Here is a 26,107-nt window from a genome sequence, read left to right on the forward strand (position 1 = left end):
GCAATGGGGGGTGGGACAAGGGACCCGCCAGAGAAATGTTCTAGATTTGGGGTTCCCTCAGGCTTCCACATGATATCATCCCATCACACCGCAGTACATGCAGCATAAAATAATGACGTCGCACGGAATCCCGAGTGAGCGTTCAGCGTAATGGGATGACGGTGTATGGAATTGGGAGGGGCTGGCGATTTTTCCCTGCCTTTGGCGGCCACCTGTCCGAAGTCAGTTTGGCTACTGAACACCTTCCATGCCAAATTCTTTGAGACCCATTTGACTGATGTATAGTCCAAATACAATTGCATTGCAAGAAATGTACCTGAAAACACGAAAGTTTTAAACAAAGGCAAAACGTCGCAGATGAATAATATTTTTAGCATGCGCCCTACAATATTTCTATAAACACCTCTTGCGTCTTGTTTTCCAGGACAGAGAAAAGCTTATTCGTCGCAGGAAGCATAAAAGAAGTTCCAAGCCAATTAAGGTAACAGGAAACTTAGGTTAACATTCATAAGGCATCTGTTGTTATATGCTAAGCTTGCCAGAAAATAATCGTGCAAAGATTAGGGGAGCCCAGATGACTCTGGGTTGCGGTAAAAAAAGAGGAAAGGATTTCCTATTCATATTTTTCTAAAGGGCAAAAATAACTTTATGGTGCTTTCACTATCTTTTATTTTCTTTAACAGAGGAATTTCTAAGGCTGTGAAGGTAGGTTAGGGGACTACAGATGGCTGAATGGAGGGGCTTCCCCTCAAATCAGTATCTCCGGGGTCTTGCCTCTTTCCTAGGGAGAGAGAGAGGTTTTACTTAGATTAGGGTGCGGGGACCACAGCAAGCCCAGAGTGCGGATTAATGCCTCCTCCCCTGAGCTCCCATGCAGGAGCTCAAAAAGATGCCTCCCCTCCCACCCCACCCTCCAAAGGGGAAGATTCAGTCCCAAGAGAAGCAGTGTTGTCTAGTGGATAGAGCGTGGACCTGAGAGTCAGAGGACCTGGGGTCTAATCCCAGCTGTGCCTCTTGTCTGCCGAGTGACCTTTGGACAAGTTAGTTTACCTGCGCCTCAGGAACCTCGTCTGTGAAATGGGGATTAAGACTGTGAGCCCCATGTGGCTCAGTGGAAAGAGCACGGGCTTCGGAGTCAGAGGTCATGGGTTCGAACCCCTGCTCTGCCACTTGTCAGCTGTGTGACTGTGGGCAAGTCACTTCACTTCTCTGTGCCTCAGTTACCTCATCTGTAAAATGGGGATTAAGACTGTGAGCCCCACGTGGGACAACTTGATTCCCCTGTGTCTACCCTAGCGCTTAGAACAGTGCTCTGCACATAGTAAGCGCTTAACAAATACCAACATTATTATGAACTGTGTCCAGCCTGATTGTCTTGTATCTACCCCAGCGCTTATTACAATGCCTGGAACATATTAAGCACTTACCAAATACAAATTTTTTTTTTAAAAAAAAAGACTTCCCCACTGTTCTTAGGCGCCAGTCTCCCAGCTCTTTGTATAGTCTGACTCCTACTCAACACTCTGGGGTTACTAGAGGACAGGGTCTCTCCATTCTTGGCAGGTGCAGAGCAGTCATCCAGCTTCCCTCAAGCACTTCTGCCCTGTGAGGTCTGTGGGGTACATTTGTCTCCCTGGAACTGACAGAAGAGGGTAGGCAGGGGTGAATGGTGTCTGGGCAGCTGAGCAGCAGGGAGAGTGGAATCCCTAGGGCTGGTCTCCATGAGGGAATGCTCTCATCAGTGACAGGGCCTTATCGATGATCTAGAGTGTACTCACAACTTTCCTGAAAGGACCAACTTCCACAGGAACACTCACAGCATTTATCCAGCAACTCTTTAACCCCGTAGCTCAATTAGGAGAGGGGGGCAAATCTGGAATTTCCACCCCCTTCATATCTGAAAGACCACCACTCCCTCCACCTTCAAAGTCTTATTAAAATCATATCTCCTCTAAGAGACCCTCCCCCACTAAGCCCTCATTTCCCCTACTCCCTCTCCCTTCTGGGTCTCCCCCGGCACTTAGATTTGTACTCTTTATTCACCCCGCCCTCAGCCCCGCAGAACGTATGTATGTATGTCTCCCCCATTAGACTGTAAGCTAATCTGTGGGCAGGAAATGTGTCCACCTACTCTGTTGTATTGCGCACTCTCCCAAGCAGTTAGTTCAGTGCTTTGCACACAGTAAGCATTAATAAATACCACTGAATAATTGATTGATTGACTGGGGTATGGGAGAATGTCAGGGGGAGGGAAGGTAGTGGGTTACAAGCAGCATCAGAGCCAGGTGGGGTAGCATGTGAAAGCACCTTAATCAGTTAACTCAAGGCTTGAGGATATTTGAATCGCAGTGAGATAACTCAAAGTTTTCTAAATTTTCTAAACATCTATGCTGCTTAACATTTGCTGAGCAATGACGATCAGCAAAATATCATAATCAATGTTATAGTCTAAGCATAATCAATTATTTATATTTATTGGGCCCTTACTGTGTGCAGAGCACTGTCCTAAGCGCTTGGGGGAGTACAATATAACAGAGTTGGTAGACATGTTCGCTGCCCACAACGAGCTTATAGACCAATCGGCAACCACTGGAGATGCTTGAGGAGTGGGGAGATATGTACTTAAATGGCTTTTAAGAAAATCTACAGGTACTTGTTTACAACCTGGCCAAACACACGAACTGACCCCCTGGCATTTCTAGTGGCAAGAATTGCAACCACAAGGACCTTTTCCACAGTGTCCCAATCCAGTCTCTGGGAACATGGAGCCCAGAGAGAGCTGGAAAAATCCAAACAGGGAAGTGATGTCTTGGGTTCGGGGGTCCAGTCGTCTGCTTTTATACCAGACAATCTAGCTTTCTACTGTTCTGTCAACTGACCCGTAGAGATTGAGCACTGGACCCCTTCGTGTCCTCTTGAACGTACCAGGGGCCCAGTATAGATTCAGCACTGGACCCCTTTATGTCCTCTTCAGGGTACCTGGGGCCTGGCTTCCCTCTGCTCTTGCTTCTGCTGCCTAGTTCTGCAGCTTGGAGCAGCTCGGGGGGACCTGGAAGGGGAATTCAAAGGCTCTGAACCAAGTGAGAGAATCAGGGGAGAAACACTGTAGATTTGGATGAGCTCCGTGTACTTCTGCAAAATGGTGCATACGATATCGTTACATCACTCTGTGCACCTAAGATAAAGGTGAGTCTTGGTGTCCAGTATCTTGGGGGCCTGCCAGTAGCCACTCCACTTGGAGTCCCAGAGGTGAATTCTTTAAACCCCAGTTAGCAAGTAGAATCTCAGCCTCAAGTGCTGATTTCTTAAATGTTAAATCTATTCTCATCTTGGGTGGGGAAGAGGACACATCCCTCCATGTATTTACATAATGAAAGAGTAGTTTGTTTTCCTATAACATGGGGGTTGTGGCCCAGAAGAATTTTCTGTTATGGGATGCTAGCACTGTGTCCATCACCACAGGTGTGACTAAACAGTTTGGTCCTGCTTAGCATCTCCAGGAAAAGGATATTTTCAGAAGCACATTTTCTATTTCTTCCACAGTGTTCTATCCAAAATATATAATCAAAATACCTGTAGTGACAGAACTGACTGTCTTTCCTTCAAATGTTCAGCCATTTCATGCATTATTATCACCTCCCCATCTATTGGTGTCCTAAACACTCTAGAATCAGAATCCTTCAGACACTGATGCTACTTTCTTTTACAATGTCATGCCTAATGTCATTGTCCTTTATCCCTTATCATTTATCCTTTGTCATTATCCATTATCCTTTAAGCACTTGAGATTTACCCCGCCCTCAGCCCCCACAGTATTTATGTACAGATCCATAATTGATTTTAGTATCTGTCTCCCCCTCTGGAAATAATAATAAAAATAAGAATAGTGGTATTTGTTAAGCGCTTACTAAGTGCCGGACATTGAACTAAGTGCTGGGGTAGATAGAAAGTAATTGGGTTGGACACATAGGGCTCACAGTCTTAATCCCCATTTTCCAGATGAGGTAACTGAGGGACAGAGAATAATAACGATGAAGGCGTTTGTTAAGCACTTACTAAGTGCCAAGCATTGTTCTAAGTGCTGGGGTAGAGACAAGGTAATCAGGTTGCCCCGTGTGGGGCTTAGAGTCTTAATCTCCATTTTACAAATGAGGTACATGAGGCATAGAGAAGGTAAGTGACTTGCCCAAGGTCATACAGCAGACAAGCGGAGGAGCCAGGATTAGAACCCAGGTCCTTTGACTCCCACGCCCGTGCTCTATCCACTAAACCGTGGTGCTTCTCCAGACTACAAGCTCTTCGTAGGCAGGGAACGTGTCTACCAACTCTGTTGCATATTGAGTGTTTACCGTGTGCAGAGCACTGTACTAAGCATTGATGGCTTGATTATTTCTCCTTCCCCTGTCCCAATATGTTGTCCTCAGCCACATGTTTTTCCTTCCTCAGAGGCCTGTTTTGGACCCATTCATTGGCTATGATGATGACTCCATGGATTCGGAAACATCGTCCATGGCTTCATTCCGAACAGACCGGACACCAGCCACTCCGGATGATGACTTGGAGGAAGTAAGCTTGTTTATGGATTAAAAATGAAACAGAGAGTTGACTGATAGTCTAGGGAGTCCTTAGCTCCCTCATCTGGAAGGGAATACTGGTTATAGTAATAATAATTATGGTATTTGTTAAGCGCTTACTATGTGCCAAACACTGTTCTAAGCACATGGGGCTCACACTTTTAATCCCCATTTTACAGGTGAGGTAACTGAGGCTCAGAGAAGTTAAGTGACTTGCCCAAGGTCACACAGCAGACAAGTGGTGGAGCTGGGATTAGAACCCATGTCCTCTGATTCCTAACTCTGGGCTCTTTCTACTAAGCCAGACTGCTTCTCTATACACGGGGGTCACAGAGTACAAAGGTTATGTATGTGATATACCTCCTATACCTTGGTAGGAGATGAAGTGAGGGTTTGGGTTTAGAGTTCTTTTTCAGTAAACTCTGTCACTCCTGCCTCTCTCTGCAGAGAGATACATTGGAGAGCTACAGATAAGCCTTCTGTGCTTTTCTTTTTAATGACGTTGGTTAAGCGCTCCCTATGTATCGTGCCGGGGTAGCTTAAAGATAATCAGGTTGGACACAGTCCACATCCTATGCGGGGCTCACATTCCATTCCCATTTACAGTTGAGGTAATTAAGGCACAGAGATGTGAAGTGACTTGCCCAAAGTCACACAGCAAAGTGCCAGAGTCTGGATTAGAACCCAAGTTCTCCGATTCCTAAGCCTACCCTCTTTCCACTAAGCCATGCTGCTTTTCCATGTTGCCCATTCCAGTGAATCCCTGTCGGGATTGGTGGTGAGTCTGATGCCAGTATATTGGGTATGGGGGTGGGATGGAGGTCAGAGGGACGTTCAGTTCTCCATAGATTACAATGGACTCAAGGTTTCTGCTATAGTAAACCCATTAGAAGCTTATTCTTCAGGCAAGAGAAAGCCTGCCTGGAGAGAGAAGGGGAGTTATCTCTTGGTTCCTTTTCAGCAAGACCTCCTTGAACATCTCCAGCCTTTCCTCCAGGCTCCATTCTCTTCCAGAGCTGCTGCTGTTGTTACAGAGCACGGCCCAGCCGAGGCTACAAAGGAATCAATCAGTGGTATTTATTGAGCACTTACTATGTACAGAGCACTGAACTAAGTGCTTGGGAGAATATAATATAACAATAAATAAACACATTCCCTGCCCACAGTGATCTAACAGTCTACAGAATACTAGACCCTGTCCATTATAGGAAATTTCTGTGATGGAGGCTCAGAGATCATTAGAAGTTTGGGTAATAATGATATTTGTTAAGCATTTACTATGTGCCAAGCACTGTATTAAGCACTGGGGGAGATACAAGATTACCAGGTTGGACACATTCCTTGTCCCACATGGGGCTTACAGTCTAAATTGGAAGGAGAACAGGCATTTAATCCCCATTTTACAGATGGGAAACTGAGGCACAGGTTAAGGAAACTGCCCGAGGCCACACAGCAGAGAAGGGGCAAAGCTGGGATTAAAACCCAGTTCCTCTGACTCCCCGGCCTGTGCCCAGTCCACTGGGCTAAACCACTTCTCACCGGAGAATAGTTGGGTTGGACGATCTCAGGCAGATCATGCTTAATTTTGTTGGGTTCTCTGAATTCTTTTTTCAACTATTTGAACTAGCCTCAGTTGTATCAATCAATCATAGTTACTGAGTGTTTACTGAGGCAGAGCATTTTACTAAGTGCTTGGGAAAGGACAATAAAATAAAGTTGTAATTTGAATCCCAGTGTTCAAATTATTGGCTTCCTTCTGGAAGGCCAATTACATGAAAATGCTGCTGCCAAGTGTGCCATTTGAAGAGTGAGCAGCTAAAACATGATTTCTGAGCATAGTAAATAAGAAGTAAAGGAGGAACATAGAGGGATCTGAAGAATCTGAGATTGGGTGCTTGCTAATAACTGTGGTATTTGTTGAGTGCTTACAATGTGTCAAGCACTGTGATTAGTGTTGGGGTAGACACAAGATAATCAGATCAAACCTAGTCAACATCTTACTGGAAACACTCCCACAGATATGGATTCATCAAAGAGGTTAATAGGCTAAAGACATAGGCATCTTTTTTCCCTTCGTTTGCTAGATCTGATCCAAAAAGATGTAAAAATAAATTCAAGGAAGACGAAACAAGAGGGGAAAGGTTTAATTTTCAGCACGAGGAGAGTTGGCTTAGACATAAGAGTAAACTGTGAGGACCCTTTATGATAAAACATGGAAACAGACTACCAGTAAAGTGCTCTAAACGTTTAGTACAGGTGTTCTGAACACAGCACTCAATAAGTACCATTAATGATGGCCATGTGAAGTTCCATTCCTAGAAATCTTTAAGGAGAGAACAAACACCTTTCAAGCCAGGATGCTGTGTAGGCAGTCATCTTCCTGAAGTCAGGGGACTGGACCACATGGTTTCTTTAGGTTTTTTTTCCAACTCCAAGATGTTAGGATTCTAGGCAGCATGACTTAAAGCATGGGTCTGGGGGTCAGAAGGACCTGGGTTCTAATCCCAGATCCTCCGCTTGTCTGCTGTGTGACCTGGGGTAAATCACTTCCCTTTTCTGTGCCTCAGTTACCTCGTCTGTAAAATGGGGATTAAGACTGTGAGCCCTATGTGGGACAGGAACTGTGTCCAACACGATTTGCTTGTGTCCCCCCCCCCGCCCAGTTCTTAGGACAGTGTCTGGCTCAAAGTAAGTGCTTAAGAAATACAGTATTATTACCTAGGACATCACCACCTGGGTCATAGTGCTTCGAACATAGTAAGCGCTTAATAAATACCATCATCATCATATTTACAGAACTGTGACTGTTTCTTTTGTTCCATACAATGTGGGTAATTCTAAAGCACCCTCAAAAATCTGGAAAAAAAGAAGTTGTGTGTGCTGGAGAACAATCCAGAGTTCCTGAGTGTCTAGATTTGCTTTCCCACTGTAAGCCTGAATCTCTCCCTCCCTAAGCTTCTCCTCTGCCCTCCTCCTGGCTTGCAAGCCCCAGAGGCAAGGGAAAGTTCTAATGAATAAAAACATGAGTGAAGTCTAATGAATTTAGGGCCTAAAAATACTTACTAAGAAATCCAGAACAAGGAATGAATCTGACGTGGTCTAAATCCCAGCATTCCAGATTTTTGAGGTTCTGCTGAACCATTTGATTAAGCACAAAGACCTACATATGTCAGATACTCTTTGAGTTAGCTAGGCAGACAACCACTGCAATTCACAATTGCCAGATGGCGGAACTCAGCATGCTATACAGCAGTAAATCTGAGATTGACAAATCTTTTTTTTCCCCTGTTCATTTACAGGGTTTAGCAGCTGAAGAATCAGAGCTGAGATTTCGACAGTTAACGAAAGAATACCAAGCTCTCCAGAGAGCGTACGCATTGCTGCAGGAGCAAACGGGAGGCATCATAGATGCAGAAAGAGAAGCTAAGGTCAGTGTTTCTTTGAAAAATAAGCTGTCTAGGAGCTTCCTGGATTTCCAGGAAAGGGGGATGTCTTCTCCCTGTCTTAGACTGTGCTCCTGTCCTTCAGATCTGCCTGTCATAATGTGTATAAAAATGAATAACTACGGTTTTCATTCTGGGAGATAGCTTCACTTCCAGAACTGATATGATATTGATTTTCAAAATTCATTTCTCACAATATTCCTGCTGACAGAAACCATTTTATACACCCCAAAATATGTTCAGCCTAATTTTTAGAATTTATTTTTAAGACGGAGCCAGTGGTTGAGATTTTGGTAATTTTGTTTTATTGCAGTCCCTCTGAGCATATAAGGGTCTTCTGTACTTTATGTAAATATGTGTTCTGTTGACTTGATCCTTTGCCCAGTTGGAAGAGCTAGAGAAGTATTGCGAATCCAAGGTGGGAACCTTGGAAGGAGAAGAATTATAACACAGTAGAGCCACAGATGCACTAGGGCAAGATGGCCAAGTCTCGTGAACCAAAGTCCTGCAAACCAAAAACCTAACATGGCTGAAACCACATATCAAAAAAATAAATAAATAAATAAAAATACAATTTCCTTGAAGTATAAAGGCGAGCAGGGTTGGGGGATTCCCAGGGATGTACTGTCTATGTACCACCATCTCTCCCCAGTCCCATCCCAAGTAGGTGGGAGGACAGCTGGAAAAGCTGGAGCAGCCGCATACTGTAGCCCCCTGCTGCTGCATTAAAAGAATAAATAATGAAGCAGATGTACATGAGCTGCCCAGCAAGAAAAAGAGCTACACGTAACTAGTCTGTTTAGCCTCTTCACAGCATTAGAACATGAAACTACCCAAGTCATGTTCACCTCCTGTCTCTTGGATGATTTATGGCCCAAAAAGGACAGCTCCTGGGAGCCCCTGACCGTCCTCAACTTGCCCCTAGCTTCAAGTGAACCATATTATGACGTTTCAATGTTTCAGAACATTATCCCACATTACAGCAGACCCCAGGGTTTCACTTGATGTGGAGAATCCTTGTTAGTTAAATGAGGTGAATTTACAAGAGAATGAATCACACTATTCATTTCTGGAAAAATCAACAATGGTTCACCCACTTGGCTCCTCCAAATGCTTGCCCAATGAATTGTCACTGGACCGAATTGCTTTGAACCTGAAAGGCTCCTCCCCCCCGTCATCCCCCACGCACACCTCTCTTTCCCTCAGGTTCAAAGATGAGAATACTACTAGTGTGACTGTAAGTGTGACTGATAAAATTAATGCAGACCTGGAAATCCCTTAAACAGAGTGTGCATTTTAAGATAGCCCGTTGCTGCACCATTGCTTTTCTTTAATCTACAGTATCAAGGACAACCTTCCCTTCCTCATGTTGATGCCGGGATCTACCCCAAACTTCTGTTTTAAGAAAATTACCCCATTTCCAATTTCTGTGCACTAAGTTGATCTGTCTTCTGCTACTGCCTCCCACATATTCATAGCTAAGCCGCATTTGGAGATTTGCTTCATTGCATCCTTAACATATTTCTTTGATTTTCCCTATCTATGGTTTTCCCATTCAAACTCATCATGGAGCGACTATTTGGGTATCGTACAGTCGTGCATTCTCTTCCATGTCCCACCCAGTTAAGGAATGATGAGGCAAGTAATGCTTTGAAGCTACTGTACATACTTATTCAAGATCTTACTGTTTGTGATCCTCTTCTGCCACTTAATATAGTGCTCTGCACACAGTAAGCACTCAGTAAATACGAATGAATGAATGAATTTGATATGAAGTATGGTTTTCGGATTACATAGCTGGAACAGCTCTAAAAGATGAATTTTGCACCTGTGGTGAGATGGATACAGCATTTGTTCTACAGACCTGTTGTGTCTGAATCTTGATGCTATGTTGATGCCACACTGTCAGGAAATCTCTGAAAGAATATGTCAGTCTTTCAAATTTGGTTTGATATCTTTGCCTATCCATGAATCGAACACCATGCCGCCAGATTAGCAGAATTCAGTATCAGTATTAAATTCTATGTCTTCAGTGAAGATCCTTGAGTGGATATAGGGTTTTCCAGATGCATACTAATAAATAACATCAGTCTTCTCAGGGTCATTGTCAGTCCTTGTCGCTCTCTCTTTAGATTATAAGCTCCTTGAGGGCAGGGACCACATCTTTTACTTAACTGTAGTCTCCCAAACACAAATGTAAAGTGATCTGCACACAGTAGATGTTCAATAAATACTATTGATTTTGAGAAGTGGTACCTAATCATATGTATGTCTTCCTGCTTGGGCTTCTGAAGTCCAGTGATCTGCATGTATGAGCTTCTGAATGAGTGTCTCAGGGACTTTTGATGATGCTCTTAGGTGGCTGAATTGAAGGTGTATTCCAAAGCACGACTGCAAGGATTATGTTGGACAAGACTGAATTTATCACCAACCCTACTTTACTTCAAAGAATCAAACAAGGCCCTCTAAATTAGACAGTAAGCCATATCATCATGGAGCAATCTTCGGCTCTAAATACATTTTTCAGGGCCACCCAACTTTTATAGCAGTTATCAAAGCCTAGGTCCCCAATGGTGACAAATGTTTTTGTGAGGTGTATACTTAAACACTGTAGAGGTCTTGACGTTGCTCGCTACACTTCTCCTATAACCAATGCTTTGCTATTTCCATTCGGTGAAGGAGAGTCCACACAGGCAGTTGAGGTGAGCAGCACCTCCGTAGATCTCAATGGATACATGTGTCGATCAAAAGCTCTGCCTTTCTTCATGGCTCTGACTGCAGTAGTCACTTCACTATATTGGAGCAAAAGCCATGTCTTCACACAGTGACGGGTTAACTAATCTTTATACTTCCTTGTCCTTGTTGTTGAAGCGGCACCGAGGAAATGGTTGAAATAACGTTGGCATCGCTTTAAGATTTCTTGATTTATATAGCGAGGGTGGAGTCATCAGCACTCATCAGTGCTATCATCAGTGTTTATTGAAAGTCAGTCGTGTGCAGAGCACTGTATTAGTAGCTTTGGGACATTCGCTACAAGTAAAGGATGGGTTCCCTGCCCTCAAAGAGCTTAAAGTCTACTGGGGGAGCCAAGCAGACACAATTTCTAGAATCTAATAGAATCAGTGCCATACTGAACGTCAAATGACCAGAGAGTTCTGGAAACAATGAGGTTCTAGAGCACAATCAATCCATCAGCAAAATGTACATCACATCACATCTTCATTGTGCAGACCTGTGAGGAGACTGGATGGCAGGAGAATATCCTAACAGTTGCTCTACGGTGAGCTAAGATGGGAAAACAAAAAGGACAGACCAAAAAAATCACTTCCAATCCACAGTAAAGCAAAACTTCAAGGGCTGTGGCACAGTTCTGGATAGCTGAGAGACGGTCACAGAAAAAGAATCAGTCTAGGGTACAGCTGTTAGAAATGGATGATGGTTTTAGGACAGAGGCTTCAGGATTATTGCAACACAAAGGGAAGGAAAGGCAAATAACACCAGGCACCATGAGGAATAAATGCAACAGTACAGCAAGAACCAATCTTTCCTTGCATGTCATGTGAAAGTAATTATTAGTCACGCATTTGCTTTAGAAGCCACAAACTTAAAAGGCAGCTGGCCATAGATAGATGGACTGAAAGATGGGAAAACAGATAGGTAAGGATTGGAGGAAATGTTTTTTGGGGTAGCAACTTGCCCCCATCATTGGGAAAGCTGAAAAGCTCATTGTAAGAATGCTCAATGAATGTTCACCATTGCCATGAGGGAACAGAGAACTATGCATCTCATGAGAGAAGCAGCAAGGCCTAATGTATAGAGCACGCGCCTGGGAGTCAGAAGGACCTGGGTTCTAATCCTGACTCTGCCACTTGTTTGCTGTGTAACCCTGGGCAAGTCACTTCACTTCTCTGGGTCTCAGTTACCTCATCAGAAAAATGGGGATTAACATTGTTGATTGTGTAACATGGATTGGGTCTAAACTAGATTATCTTGTATGTACCCCAGTGCTTAATATAGTGCTTGGCACATAATAAGTTTTTAACAAGTACCATTAAAAACCAAAATACCTCCATTCTAGGTAGGGAGAGAGTTAGGTTTTAAAGAGCTACCTTTCTCCAACCTCCTCCTCAGTTCAGAGCTCTAAAATTCCTGAAGAATACCTGCCCTGTTCCCTTCCACATTCTCTGCACCCTCCACACCCAGTTCAGATCCAGAAGTCAGTAAATTTGAGGCCTTAAAGTTTTGGGTGGGAAATGTCTCTGATCCATGCTCTAAGACTGCTGGTCTGGATCAGTTACTTCATCTGTAAAATGGGGATTAAATGTGTGAGCCCCACGTGAGACAACCTGATTACCCTGCATCTACCCCAGCACTTAGAAAAGTGCTTGGCACATAGTAAGTGCTTAACAAATACCATTATTATTATTATTGTTATTATGGATCTCTCTCCTCCCAATTCACTGCCAAACAATGACTATCCATGACTGAGGAAAGATGATCTACTTCATCATTTTAAAATTTAAAATTATGACAAATAGCGATAGGTGAAGGAAACATAAGGATTTCCCATATATATTTGTCAGTTAACTTATGCTGACCTCAGTGGATGAGCTTGTCATTGAATACACCATACTATTAAGCTATTTTTCATAAGCACTGTGGCGAGGACTACATAGAAAATTATCTGACCTTAGGAAGTTTCCAAAGTACATTTTGGCCTCATTGATCTGAACAGTCAAGTCAAATTTTAAGACTTTAAAAGATAGGGAATTGTCCTTTACCTCAATAGTCATGTTCTCAAAGATATGTTTTAAGAAACTGTAGTCACTGTTGAATCAGTGGAAATTTGTGGGCTTAGGGTTAGATGGTGCAAAGGTCCCACAGTGACTGGCATTGATCAGTACAAATTCCTAAATTTATTGTTACTTTCACCACTAGCTGAATGATGTAGATCTTTGTTTATTCTTTACTGTATTAAAAACTGGAAAATTGTGAACTTTACAAAGTACTCTAAAGCACCGTATACCAACACTTCATCCTACATCAGATTTACTCATGTGAACACATGGATCGCGCTAAACCAGGACAAACCCACATTGTGAGAAGAATGTTCCCAAACTCTTCCATCGGGTTATAGTCCAAATGGGTATTGAAAAACTTGTAATGACAAAACTGTTACTGGATAAATGAATTCAAAGAGTAATTTGGAGCCTTCAGTGAGTCAGATAATTTTGTAGGGAAGACTCAGCAGATGGTATCCCTGGGATTCGACGGTTAACACTCAGAGAGTCTAGGGGTCACTGAACGGTCACGAGGCACAAAAGAGAATTAAATGTGATGGACTTTGCCGATGCCTATTTGCAGGCCAGACACACAGGTGGCCAGACACACAGGTAACCACAGGTAACCAGACTCAACAAGGCCAGAGAAGTCAGCACTTAGAACAGTGACTGCACACAGTAAGGGCTTAACATATACCATCACTGTTGTTATTATTAAGTCATTCTCTTTTGATGGAGAGATGTGGCCTTTGGATTTTGTTTTTCAGGGTCCGCTTGTTGAGTTTAGAACTTAAAGACATCTTGGGGATCGGTTTTGCTTGTTGAGTGTTGGCATTCTGATTTTAACAGGCCCAGGAACAGCTCCAGGCAGAGGTGCTGAGGTACAAAGCCAAAATTGAAGACCTGGAAACAACTTTGGCACAAAGAGGGCAGGTAGGGATCTAGTAGATTGACTCTCTTCTCCTTCCGACTTCTCTTGCTTTCTTTCTGCTAATGCATGCCTACCAGTGGGGATACTGCTGATCAGACAGTGGTTCAGCCTGCAAGGGCAAAATATTTTCTTAGTTGAAAAGGAATTCCCACTCCCAAGGGTTTCTTACTGGTGTAAATGGAACAGGAATTCCCACTTCTAAGGGTTTCTTACTGGTGTAAATGGAAGCAGTTGTCTTTATGAGCCAAGGCGGGATTTGAAACAACAGTAGTTGGTTGGTCCAGATTAGCCAAAAGCCTGCCCAATTGACAGCTGAATCAGGCCCTTTTCCCTGCTGTCAGTTGGCTTCCTGCTCTGGGGAGGGCTGAGCCAACCAGCATTAGGGCTATCTTGCTTGGTCTAGGGAGGGGAAGAGAGAAGTTTCAGGAAAGACCCTGGCAGTTGATGGGTGCCACTTCCAAATCCCGCTTGATTATCTCGACTGGACTCTGGATGACACCTCCAAGTGGCCTCAGGAGAACCTGAGAGGGGGAGCCATGATTCTAATCGAACCCGAGTCACCTATGGTTCTAAATGGCAAGCAGGATAGCAGGGGTGCTCGGATCAGTAGTGACAAGTCTTTGCTTGGCAGGAGTCACCAACAGGGCAGGTGGGGGTCTGCCAGCCAGGTGGGCCGGGTGACAACAGGATTTCCGGAGTGGGTTCCGAGGTAGGACTAGTGCATTCCCCAGAAATGCTCATCAGGGACGGATAGGTAGGTTTTCCTCATGCAGATAGGGCCCATGAATGAATATTTTGAGTGCAAAAATCCTCTCAAAAATACACTTGTCCCGTGCAGAATCAGTCCATATTTATATTTTTCTCAAGCTGCATAAATGCCAGAGTGCTCCGCTTTCAGTTTCCATTAGCCATCCCACTGAGCAGATGACATTGGCTGGGCAGAAGGGAGAATGGTGTAATTGAGGTATTCTGAGAAGCTGGGGTATAAATGGTCATTTTTATAGTTTCACAGTAATACAATTTGCCTCTCTGTGGGCATTTGTACCAATGGGAAAATTCTTTCCATTCGGTGCCTTATGGGAACTTGTCAGAGTCCCCAAAAGCTATTCTTGAATTACTCAGACTGGCAAATGGAAACAGTAATGAATGAAGAGCAGTTGAAACTCTCATGGCTATTTGGGCCCCAGGTCCTTCATTTGGTGGCTCAATGGGGGTATATTTTACTGGCAGAACAAGAACATTTCCTGTGCTATTTCTCAGAAATCCAGATAATCTGTCTTGTTACTCTTCAAATCACTGACTGCACACTATTCTTTGGCCAAACAGGATTCACATTGGGTGGAAGATAAACAACTGTTCATTAAAAGAAACCAGGAACTTTTGGAAAAGGTACATGGGGATAAAATCCTAATGGATGTGGGGTCCATTTACCCTTCAGAGGGACCCAACAAAAAGGGTCATGGGGAAGGAAGGGAGGAAAGTTCTAGGTTTGCTAGGGATGGGGGATGGGGGAGGCAAACAGTGAAATCATCATGAAAATCATCATCACCATATCCCTCCCTATCATATAATTACCACCTCAATCATCATCATCACCATTCTCACCCATCATTATCACCATATCCCTCTTTATCATATAATTACCACCTCACCACCAGCATTACCAACCCCGTTATCCACTACCATCACCTTATTCACATTCACCACCACCAATACTAACACGAAAAAGTGTGTATTAAGGGCCCAATTGTACAAGCTTCTACCCTAGGCACTGTAGAGATCACGCTTATGATCTTTGCCCCCTTAAGAGTCACCTGTTTTCTTCAGTGATGCTGCACGAGGTGTTTGAGTCTATATGTACTCTATAGGGATGCGTGGAGGTCTTTGGTTTGGTTTTACTTTGTTAATTCTTAGAGGCCTGCAGCCTTTACATCCCATCACATTCACATCTTTCGAGTTCCACAGTGACAGATAGGAATCGCTTCTGTCAGCTTTGTGCAGATCTGTAAAAGTGGTGACGGGACCTTGCTTCCTTCGTTTCCGGTAGTTTTTTTTTTTGATCTTGGAGTTGCTTTCGTCACACCAGTCTTGGTGGTGTCTGCTGGCAGATCCCACACTCTTAGGCCCAATCTTGTAGTGGAAACCAACTGTTGGTTAAATTGAGTGAGGCAGATGGGGAATTCTTGATCTGATAAGCCTGCTTCAGTGTTGTCAAAAATTTTCCTGCTTGCGTCTCCATTATTTAAGAATTTGACTACCGGCCATTGGTGTAGCTTAGGGGGCCGCATTTTGATACATCGGTTTCATAACGAATGACGTTTTGTAACATATCAGGCACTGACGAGTCCAGAACTTGGTAATCATAGTGGCATTAATATCAATGTAGTTCAGCTTGTCTTGTGATGATATAATCAATAAGCAGCCATTGCTGAGATTTTGAGCGGATACAGGATTTTTTTTTCTTAGCAAGTGAAATATTTGTTGGTGATTGCCCGTTGATATTCAGCACATTCGCTGAGCTACCTGTTCATTACCTTACCAATCCCATGTAGTCCAGTGATTTTTCTCTACATTTTAACATTGTTGCCTAGGCATATATTGAATTTTCCCATACAATCTACAATGAGTTTGCTACTCATAGATGTACAGCTCTCCTTTATCTTGAAGAAGAGGCTATGGATTATGAGATCCTACCCATGTATATGGGTGTGGCTGAAAATAACAACACGCAAACATTCTACACAGGGTGCAGGTGTAGATGATTCTCTGCTGTGCTGATCAGTTTTTGGCTTCCTGATCTTCCAGAGGCCTTTGATCAAAGGAAGTAACCCTACCCCTGAATGTCACTCTTCATTCACACATTCAATCGTACTTTATTGAGCGCTTACTATGTGCAGAGCACTGTACTAAGTGCTCAGACTGGTCTACCTGCTGTGATTACCTCCTAACAACCCTCTGCTATGCACATTGTTTGAGACTGTCCTGTGTCTTGAAAACTTTTGTTCTGTCCTCCCTGCTTACAAATGCTCCCTTTTGGTTCACAGTACAGCAGCTGTTTAGGTGCTTGGGTATCTTACTGCCATTATTTCTTCTCACGAATGAAGCTGCATTGCGAGGACCACCGAGATGTAGGCGAGCTGACTGTATTTCAGGACCTCAGGATTAGTAATCCTGTCTTGCTAGGTGATACTGAATTTAGCTGACAGGGAACATCCTTTGCTGATGGTCTGAGGAAATATCACTTAACTCATGAGCCTCCACCGATGAAACTGCTTGAGACACCAAATATTCTTTCTTGGAAGAATGAAGGTCCCACAGCCGCATAAAATGTTTGACACCTTCACGACTTTGTCGGCCATCGATTTGGTATGAAGTCTTGATGCTGCATCATCATCAAACTCTGCCTACTGGTCTTCTAAAGGCCATGTTTTTCTATTTCTCTGTATAACCGTGTATCCTTAGAAGTGTGCTACCTAGACAGGCAACACTGTCAGTTGCCAGTGAGAATCTTTGGTTATGTGTAGGGCTTATCAGATATAGGTTTCTGTTTTCTTCAGCCGTATTTTGAGAATCCATTATATAACCTTCATGTCTTCTTGTGGCTACTTCAAGAGCACCATCATTATCACTCAACAGTTCTTCTGTTGAATGGAGCCGGGGTCTAAGGAGCTGGGGTCAGTACACGTTTCCAAGCCACTGGTAAACTCTTCCATCTCAATGAGCTCCTAACATCACTGACCTTATCTCAATACCATGGAACTATTCTTTCTCCTCACTAGAAAAGGAAGATTAAAGGGGAAGCAAGACTTCGATGAGTTCCTTAACACACCTCCCAATATTGAGGTCGATACTATGAAGAAGAATTTGTTTATCAACAAGTGAAGACATGGCTTTGGTCCCAAAACTTAATTATGTCGATCTTGGTAGGGGCAGGCTTATCAATGATTGTAGCATAGCATTTCTGCTTTAAAGGAAGCTTCAGAGGATCATTTAAAGACTCACTAATGCCATCAGGCAGATTTTGAACTCTTGAGTCAGACAATCATCTTACTGAAGCCTGTGCTTGTGACTCTTCGTTCAGAGGAGGGAAAGCCTTTTTAGAAGGAAGCCTATCTGAGTTTCTGTTTCCGTAAAATGTCCTCCAGAAGAAGGTCTTGTTTCCTTCAATACTACAGTCAATTCCCTGTATAGCTGGCTCATCCATAACAAGCACCATTCTCCTTACTGGAGGATATAAAGTACCACTGACAATATCATTGCAGACCTACTCAGAGGGATTCAATCAGAATACAAAATACTGAAGAAGCCGTACACGTACCCAGAGAACTCAAATGCTTTCACCAAGCCAAAGACTTTAATGGATAATCATTTACCAGATGTTCTATTTTCCCCTTTGCTAGTAAGAGAACAAAGGTGAATCAATTTCTTTCCAACTGGACCTGCAAACTGAAAGAAAGGCAATGTCTAACGCTTTCTCCAAACTTTCCCACATCCATTTTACTTTTTCTTATATCCCTATATTCAAAGAACACAGAGCCATGTTGGACAGGGACTGTATCCAACCTGATTATCTAGTAACTACTTCAGTGTTTAGTACAGTGTTGGGAATATATATTATATATATTTATGGTATTTGTTAAGTGCTTAATATGTGTCAGGCAGTATTAATAATAATGATATGAATTATTAACATTATTATTATTATTATTCAGCAAATTCACTCCAAGTTCTTCCACCAACTGACTGTGTCCAACCTGAATCCCTTGGTACATAGTAAGCACTTAATTTTGTAATACTATTACAAAATTTAAAAAAACTGAATTCCAAGCAAACCAAAGGAAAAAGGAGTGGCAGCTATAAAGACCATAAGTCCAGTCTTGTAACGAACAGTCAGCTTGTCTGTCCTCCGTCTAGTACCGCTGTGGCACTGGTCCCCTTGATATCTTGCGTTTTTATTGTCAACATCGGCCTCGCTCCGCCTTGGTTCCCGTCTCCCAAATCCTGCAGCCCCCATGGTCCTGGGGCCCCCGGGAGAGGAATGCAATGGCTCTGGAACAACGGACGAGAGCAGAGGTCCACATGAAGTCATTCTGCACATTCCAGAGAGAAGCTTTTCGTGTGCTTCTATCAACCGATCATATTTACTGAGCTCTTACTGTGTGCAGACCACTGTACTAAGCGCTTGCGAGAGTATGGGGCCTTCTCGGAGGCCAAATGCATTATGTTACACATCCTATGTGAGCGCATGTAATTTATGCCTGTTGCTTCTGAGGTATCAAGGGAGTGTCATCAGTTGACCTCCAGGCTGCCTGCGGATAAAAAAACTCCTTAGAGGTTCATTGCATGCCTTCCATTATACTTGTTGCTTTGTGTCCTTTAGGGTAATCAATCATCACTGATATTTACTGAGCTCTTACCATGTGCAGAGCACTAGAATAAGCGCTTGGGAGAGTACAACGTAACAGGATTGGTAGACATATTCCCTGCCCACAGGGAGCTTACGGTCTAGAGGGGAGACAGACATTAATATAAACGACTGATATGTATGTAAGTGCCATGGGGGTGAGGGTCGAGTGAACACCAGCATCATGAAAGACCCTTCTACCTTTATTTCAGAGTTACAGAGCACCTCCCCCACCCCCAACTAACTAATATTGAAATGTTCTAGGCTTAAACTTAGAAGACAGTAGAATATGCAGGAAACTGAGTAGGAGGAATTAAAATGAAAGAAGGAAAGGGAGAAAAAGCGACCAAATTCCTAGCAAACAGTTGGCATCACCGCATCCTTGAAAAGTTCCTCCATGCCCTAGGAAGACCAACGGAGCCAACCAGTGCTGGTCTGTGTTGTCTCTCCCCAGTCATTTCTCTCAAGAGCAAGGGTGACAGCTTTCTTAAGTAGAATTTTAGGTTGTCATTTATTTTCTGTACTATTCTTTCTGGGATAAGGATCTTGGCTTGTCATTTAGCATTCCAAAGGAAATGTTTGACCTGGGAATCAGGTGAGGGGGAAAAAAACCTACTTATTTTGATCTCCCTCATCTCTTCTTTGTCCAAGAATGTGAGTACCTCAGGGTCAAGGCTTTTGTACTGGAAGACAGGGTCTGGGAGTCAGAAGGCCAGCGCTCATTTTGCTGCTGCCCTTTGCTCTGACCCTGTGCCCGTTCCTTAACTTCTCTGAGTCTCAGTTTCCACACCTCTAAACGGGGATTCATCCTTTGTGCCTCTTCGTGCTTCTCAGGGAGTTTGGGGAATAATACTATAACTGGTGAGAAATGGTAGATAATAATCCAGGTAGTACTAAAGAGGAATAAAAATAAAGTCAAAGAAATTCCCCGTTTGACATTTTCATGTGGTTTAGTTCACTTTCAATGTATGTGTTCATTAAGTCAGTACTCTCTTTCCTCATGGACAGCATCAGGACTACTAAATATATGAATTTGCCCTACTAGATAGAAAAGCTGGAAGCCGACAGCAGCCGGTTGCAACAGGAACTGCAGGATGCCAGAGACCAGAATGAACTGCTGGAGTTCAGAAACCTAGAGCTAGAAGTAAGAAATGACCATTTGCCCGAAATAGGGCAGAGGGACACTTCACAGCTACTTACATGTTTGCTCTGATATAATTCAATCAGTGTTTTTCTGCCAACCTCTGCATTTGTAAACTGTCTTGGAATCCAACCATCCAACTGTGGAAATCATATATAGGATCAGAGGAAGATTGTCTTATAGAATTCACATAGTAAGTTAGTCCAGGTATTGATAAGGAGGGTTCATGCTCTCTCTTTCCTATTTGCTTAGCACTTAATACTAAATTATTTAAGTATCTAGTGCAGTGCAAAACACTGTATTAAGCACTGGGGTAGATATAAGGGTCATTCATTCATTCAATAGTATTTATTGAGCGCTTACTATGTGCAGAGCACTGTACTAAGCGCTTGGAATGTACAAACGGCAGTCAGGTTGGACACAGCCCCTGCCCCACATGGGCTCATAGTCCTAATCCCCCTTTTACAGATGAGATAACTGAGGCACAGAAAAGTTAAGTGACTTGCCCAAGGTCACATAGACAAGTGGTGGAGCCGGGATTAGAACCCAAGTCCTTCTGACTTCCAGGCCTGTGCTCTAATCATTAGGCCATGAGACCATCATTCCCAGGGCCTAGGAGGATGGGTGGCCAGTAACACTGCCCCAAAGTGTCCACTCTCCCCCACTTCTGGCACCACTGGTGCCCCTTTGCCACCCCTAGAGCCACTGTTCTTGAGGTCAAAGTTCTCAATAATAAAGGCTCTGATGCCCAAACAAGAGCATAGGTAGGCAGGGGAAAAGCAGTGTGGCCTAGTGGAAGGAGCCCAGGCCTGGGAGTCAGAGGACCTGGACTCTAATCCCAGCTCTGCCGCTTATCTGCTGTTTAACCTTGGGCAAATCATGTAATTTCTCTGTTTCATGGTTTCCTCATCTTTAAAATGGGGATTGAATACCTGTTTCCCTTCCCATTTAGACTGGGACACGGACTGTGTCTGGCCTGATTATCTTGTATCGACCCCAATCAATCCATGGAATTTATTGAGTTCTTACTTTGTGCAGAGCACTGTACTAAGCCCTGGGGAGAAGAAAATTCAGTAGAGTTGGTAGACAGGATTCCTGCCCTCGAGGAGATTACAGTCTATTGGGGAAGACCGACATTAAAATAAATTACAGGTAGAGGAACCGGAAGGGTATAAGGATACCAATCAAACAATCAATGGTATTTATTAAGTACTGACTATGCAAGAGCACAGTACTAAGCACTTGAGAGAGTACAGTAAAACAGAGTTGGTAGGCACGTCCCTGCCCACAATGAGCCAATAGTTAAGAGAAGGAAACAGATATTAATTTAATATCTATAAATAACGTCAAATTAATAATTTAAAGATGTCTGGGCTTGCCAGAGGTCACTTTGCTGAGTTGGTTATAGCCAAACAAAAGTAGCACCAGCTTGGGCATCAGAAGGACCTGGGTTCTAATCCTGGCTCTACCACTTGTCTCCTGGGTGATCTTAGGCAAGTCACTTGACTTCTCTGTGCCACAGTTTCTTCATCTGTAAAATGGGGATTAAGACTGTGAGCCCCATGTGGGACAGGGACTGTATCCAACCCTATTATCTTGTATCTACCCCAGTGGTTGGTACAGGGCTAGCACACAGCACTTAACAAAAACCACAATTATTATTATCATCACCACCTAAGCAAATATTAACACTTAAGAAATACCACAATTATGATTATTATCACTGAGGTGAACATGAAGAAACAGGTTTTGATTTACCCTCCTTAATACTGCCTCTGCCCTGGCATTTGGGAGGGCTTAGCCCTTGTATGAAGGCCAAGAAAATTAAACATTCTGACTTTTCTACAATTATCATATACTAGCATTTACTGGGGTTGTCAGTTTATCGTGGTATTTTGTGTCTGGGGGTTTGGTTTCCAATGCAGAAGCAATAGCTTGTTATAGCCCACCTGACTAACTCACAAAGTTCATTGGAGAATTTGTATTATATAAATAGGAGGTTGTCAGTTGAACTTGCCATAACTCTCTGTAGATCAGTTCTCTAATAATAATAATAATGATGGTATCTGTTAAGCATTTACTATGTCCCAGGCACTGTACTAAGCACTAGGGTGGATTCAAGTAAATCAGGTTGGCTACATCCCTTGTCCCACAAGGGGCTCACACTCTTAATCCACATTTTACAGATGAAGTAACTGAGGCACAGGGAAGTTAAGTGACTTGCCCAAAGTCACACAGTAGACAAGTAGTGGAGCCGGAATTAGAACCCAGTTCTCTCTGACTACCAGGCCCGTGCTCTTTCCACTAGGCCAACACTGCTTCCTAGGATGCTTCCAAGGAAGTATCGGAAGAGAGACAGCATAGCCTAGTTTAGAAACAGCATGACCTGGTGGAAAGAGTATGGGCCTGGGAGTCAAATGAGCTGGGGTTCTAAACCCAGCTCTGCCACTTATCTGTTATGTGACTTTGGGCAAGTGACCTCACCTCTCTGTACAATGAGGATTAAATATCTCTTCTCCTTCCCACTTAGTCTGTGAGCCCCATGTAGGACTAAGAACTGTGTCCAGTTTGATTATCTTGTGCCTATTCTCATACCTAGTACAGAGCTTGGCCCATTGTGAGCACTTAACAAATACCACAATTATTATTATTATTATTATTATTTGTTCTGGTTATCTTTCCCCCAGTAGATTACTGAAGGTCATACCTAGAAGCAGGAAGCCTGGGACGATTTGACCTGTTGGGGAGTTTTTGCTTTTCAATCAATCCTATTTATTGGGCACTTACTATACGCAGAACGTTGTACTAAGTGCCTGGGAAAGTACAATATAACAGAATTAGCAGATACGTTCCCTGTCCAAAACAAGCTTACACTCTAGAAGGGGAGATGGAAGCTCAGCTCTCAAACTGCTCTTCCCACCCCCAGCATAGACCAATCCTGAAGCTATTGGATCTGGTGGGGGTGTATAGTTTATCTTCCTCCCATTCTTCCACCTGGGAGAGAGGCGGAGTACGCTAAAGCATTGGATCTGGGAAAATTGTCCCTATTCATCTTACCTCAGGATGGCCTTACTCACTTAGCAGATCATATATTTCCTCTGTCACAACAGGCCTTTAATTTTTTTGTTCGTTTCTTTAATCGACATCATAGACAAGTGACTTAACATTTAATCCGCTGGTGCGGCACATGTTTTATTCATTCCTTTATGTCCTGCTCTGTGTTTCCAATGTGTTCAAAGGAAAGAGAAAGACGATCCCCTCCATTTAATCTTCAAATTCATCCATTCTCAGATGGTGTAAGTGCTCTACAGATTTACTGTATGAAAGAAGGTGTCAAGGTATGTGTTTAATGTTTCATTTTTCCCAGGTGCGCACACTGAGTCAGAAAATGGGAGCATTATTGTTCAAATTTTAGGTGACTAGCTGGTGTTCGGTCCATAATACTAATCAACTGAAAGTGTGCCTGCTGGCCAGGAAAGCTATCAATTCAAAAGAAAATAAATCGGATATTGGTTCTTTTTCAATGCATCAAAATCAGTGGAAAATAAATGAATGCAATTTACAAAGGAAAAAACATATGCTTAACATAGAGAATTAAAGAACAGCTGAAAACAATTATTAGAAAGGAAATTAAATAATCTCCATGTGCCTCAGTCAGAAGTGAAAACAATGAGGAGTCCAGCTGCCCCCCGAAAATCACAAACATCCATGTAAAATCAGCTCAATTGCCACCTTAATCTTACTTCCCACCATTGCCAAGAAATTAATGTGGGGCTATTAAATAAAATCTGCTTTTCCGCCAATATTTTTTGTAATGACTTCTCATACTCTGAGGTCATGGTGGAAATGGAATGGAGGGATCTTTGCTTCTTATCCCTTTCACACCCCTGCATATGAGTGCCTTTCTCTCTCTCTCTCTTTCTCTATTTCTCTTTCTCCAGTTCCCTGGCTTCTGAAGTTTCAGGTCCATTCCTAATGGCCACTCTCTGCTCCTAGACCACGATGGCTGAGTTTTTACTCCTTTCTCCATCATAGCTGCTTTTTCTTGATGCTGCCCCTACTCCTGGTTCAGAGACAACTTCTTTCCTGATAGAATAGATGCCCTACTTAGATGTTAGCATGTAGTCCAAATTTGGGCACTATTTCTAGCATGAATAGGGTCATTTGTTTTGTGATACATTGAAATGGGACAATTCTATTATCTGGGCAGAACAGCCTGAGCCCTTTAAGCCCTTTTAGCCCTTTAAAGAGCCCTGTAAGAGAAATACCATGACCTATGGGAAAGAGCACGAGCCTGGAAGTCAGAAGGACCTGGGTTCAAATCCAGGCTCTGCCACATACATGCTCTGCCACATACATACTGTGTGACGGTGGGCAAAACAAGGCCAACACTGCTTTGTGCCTCAGTTATTCATCTGTAAAATGGAGATTAAGACTGTGAGTCCCACGTGGGACATGGACTGTGTCCAACCTGATTAGCCTGTAGCTCCCCAGTGCTTAGAATAGTGCCTGGCTCATAAAAAAAATACCATTTTTTTAAAAAAAAGACTTTGTAGCTGGAATCTGTGCATCTCATAGATCCATCGTGTTGTAGAGCTGTGTAGCCTGCCTACCAGTCAGTGGAAACAGTTTGAAACCTCCCACAGTCTCTAGATTATCCTCTGTGAATCTGGTTTAGAGACCCCCTCTATGTTTTGGAGCTGCTTCAGGAATCCCCATAGGCTAAAGTCCCCCACTGTAGACTGTGGGTTTACAGACTGGCTCCAGTACCCTTCCATGCTCTAATCCACATGGAGTTGGGCAGGGGGGGAGAAAGAAAGCAATAATAATATTAATTGTGGTATTGTTAAGCACTTACTATGTGCCAGGGACTGCACTAAGCACTGGGGTAGATATGAGTTAATAAGGTTGGATACAGTTCCTGTCCCACAAGGGGCTCACGGTCTTAATCCCCATTTTGCAGAAGAGGAAACTGAGGCACAAAGAAGTTAAGTGACTTGTCTGAGGTCACACAGCAGGCAAGTGGTGGAGCCGAGATGAGAGTCCTTCTGACTCCCTGGCCCGTGCTCTATCCAATAGGCCACGCTGCTTCTCTGATGTGGACTGTGGACTGCCCAAACCCAAACTCAGGAAGTAGCAACCTGTAGTTGTTCTGCCTTCCCGTCTGAGGTGGTCGTCTAGGCCAGGGGAGGCCTAAATCTGACCAGGAGATCCTACTCTGGCCCATGAGCATTTTTAATTGCATCCTTGGAGCCAGGCTGCACAGGAACTCCAAGGCCTCCTGTCTCACCTCAGAACCTCCGGCTACTGGGGAAGAGAACCACACACACGGGAGGGAAGAGCAGGTGAAAGAGCAGTGAGGTCCGAGCCCCTTGCCGATAAGTGCGATATGGACCTCAGGTTAAAAGGTTTGCTCACCCATGGTCGAGACCCACACCTCCAGGCTGGGTTCGGGGAGATCTCAGGGTCTCTGGAAATAACTCGTCTGGGGGTCTCTGGATTTCAGAGCCGGGAGAGATGTGATGATAGCAATCTTAGGAGGAAAGCGATACTGCTGAATATTGATGTCGGCAATTTTTCTTTATTAAAGAAAGTACCTCTAAACCTCATAAATGACAAACATCTTTTAAAAAGAAACTATAAAATCTAGACCAAGGAATACTCTTACTGGTTCAAACCAGTGGTCCATCCCACCCAGTATCTCCAACAAAACAATACGATACTATAATATAGTGCTATATATTAATATTATAAATTATTTATATTAATGTCTGTTTCCCCTTCTACCCTGTAAGCTTTCTGTGGTCAGGGAAAGTGTCTACCAACTCTGTTG

The 26,107-nt window shown here is 43.4% G+C and overlaps 1 protein-coding gene across 3 annotated transcripts in view; it reads left to right on the forward strand.

Annotated features, from left to right (window-relative positions):
- Window positions 1-26,107, forward strand: part of JAKMIP2 (janus kinase and microtubule interacting protein 2) — a 122,377-nt gene that overhangs the window by 63,352 nt on the left and 32,918 nt on the right. For 2 of the 3 annotated variants that reach the window (XM_029052024.2, XM_001511452.5), the window contains exons 8-14: window positions 425-481; window positions 4,447-4,566; window positions 7,874-8,002; window positions 13,648-13,731; window positions 15,056-15,118; window positions 20,179-20,277; window positions 23,514-23,612. In XM_029052024.2, coding sequence (XP_028907857.1) covers window positions 425-481; window positions 4,447-4,566; window positions 7,874-8,002; window positions 13,648-13,731; window positions 15,056-15,118; window positions 20,179-20,277; window positions 23,514-23,612 — 651 coding nt within the window. The remainder of the gene's footprint in view (window positions 1-424; window positions 482-4,446; window positions 4,567-7,873; window positions 8,003-13,647; window positions 13,732-15,055; window positions 15,119-20,178; window positions 20,278-23,513; window positions 23,613-26,107) is intronic. The other variant, XM_029052028.2, reaches the window with a different exon arrangement.

Source organism: Ornithorhynchus anatinus, chromosome X1 (assembly GCF_004115215.2).
Source record: "Ornithorhynchus anatinus isolate Pmale09 chromosome X1, mOrnAna1.pri.v4, whole genome shotgun sequence".
Lineage (NCBI taxonomy): Eukaryota > Metazoa > Chordata > Mammalia > Monotremata > Ornithorhynchidae > Ornithorhynchus > Ornithorhynchus anatinus.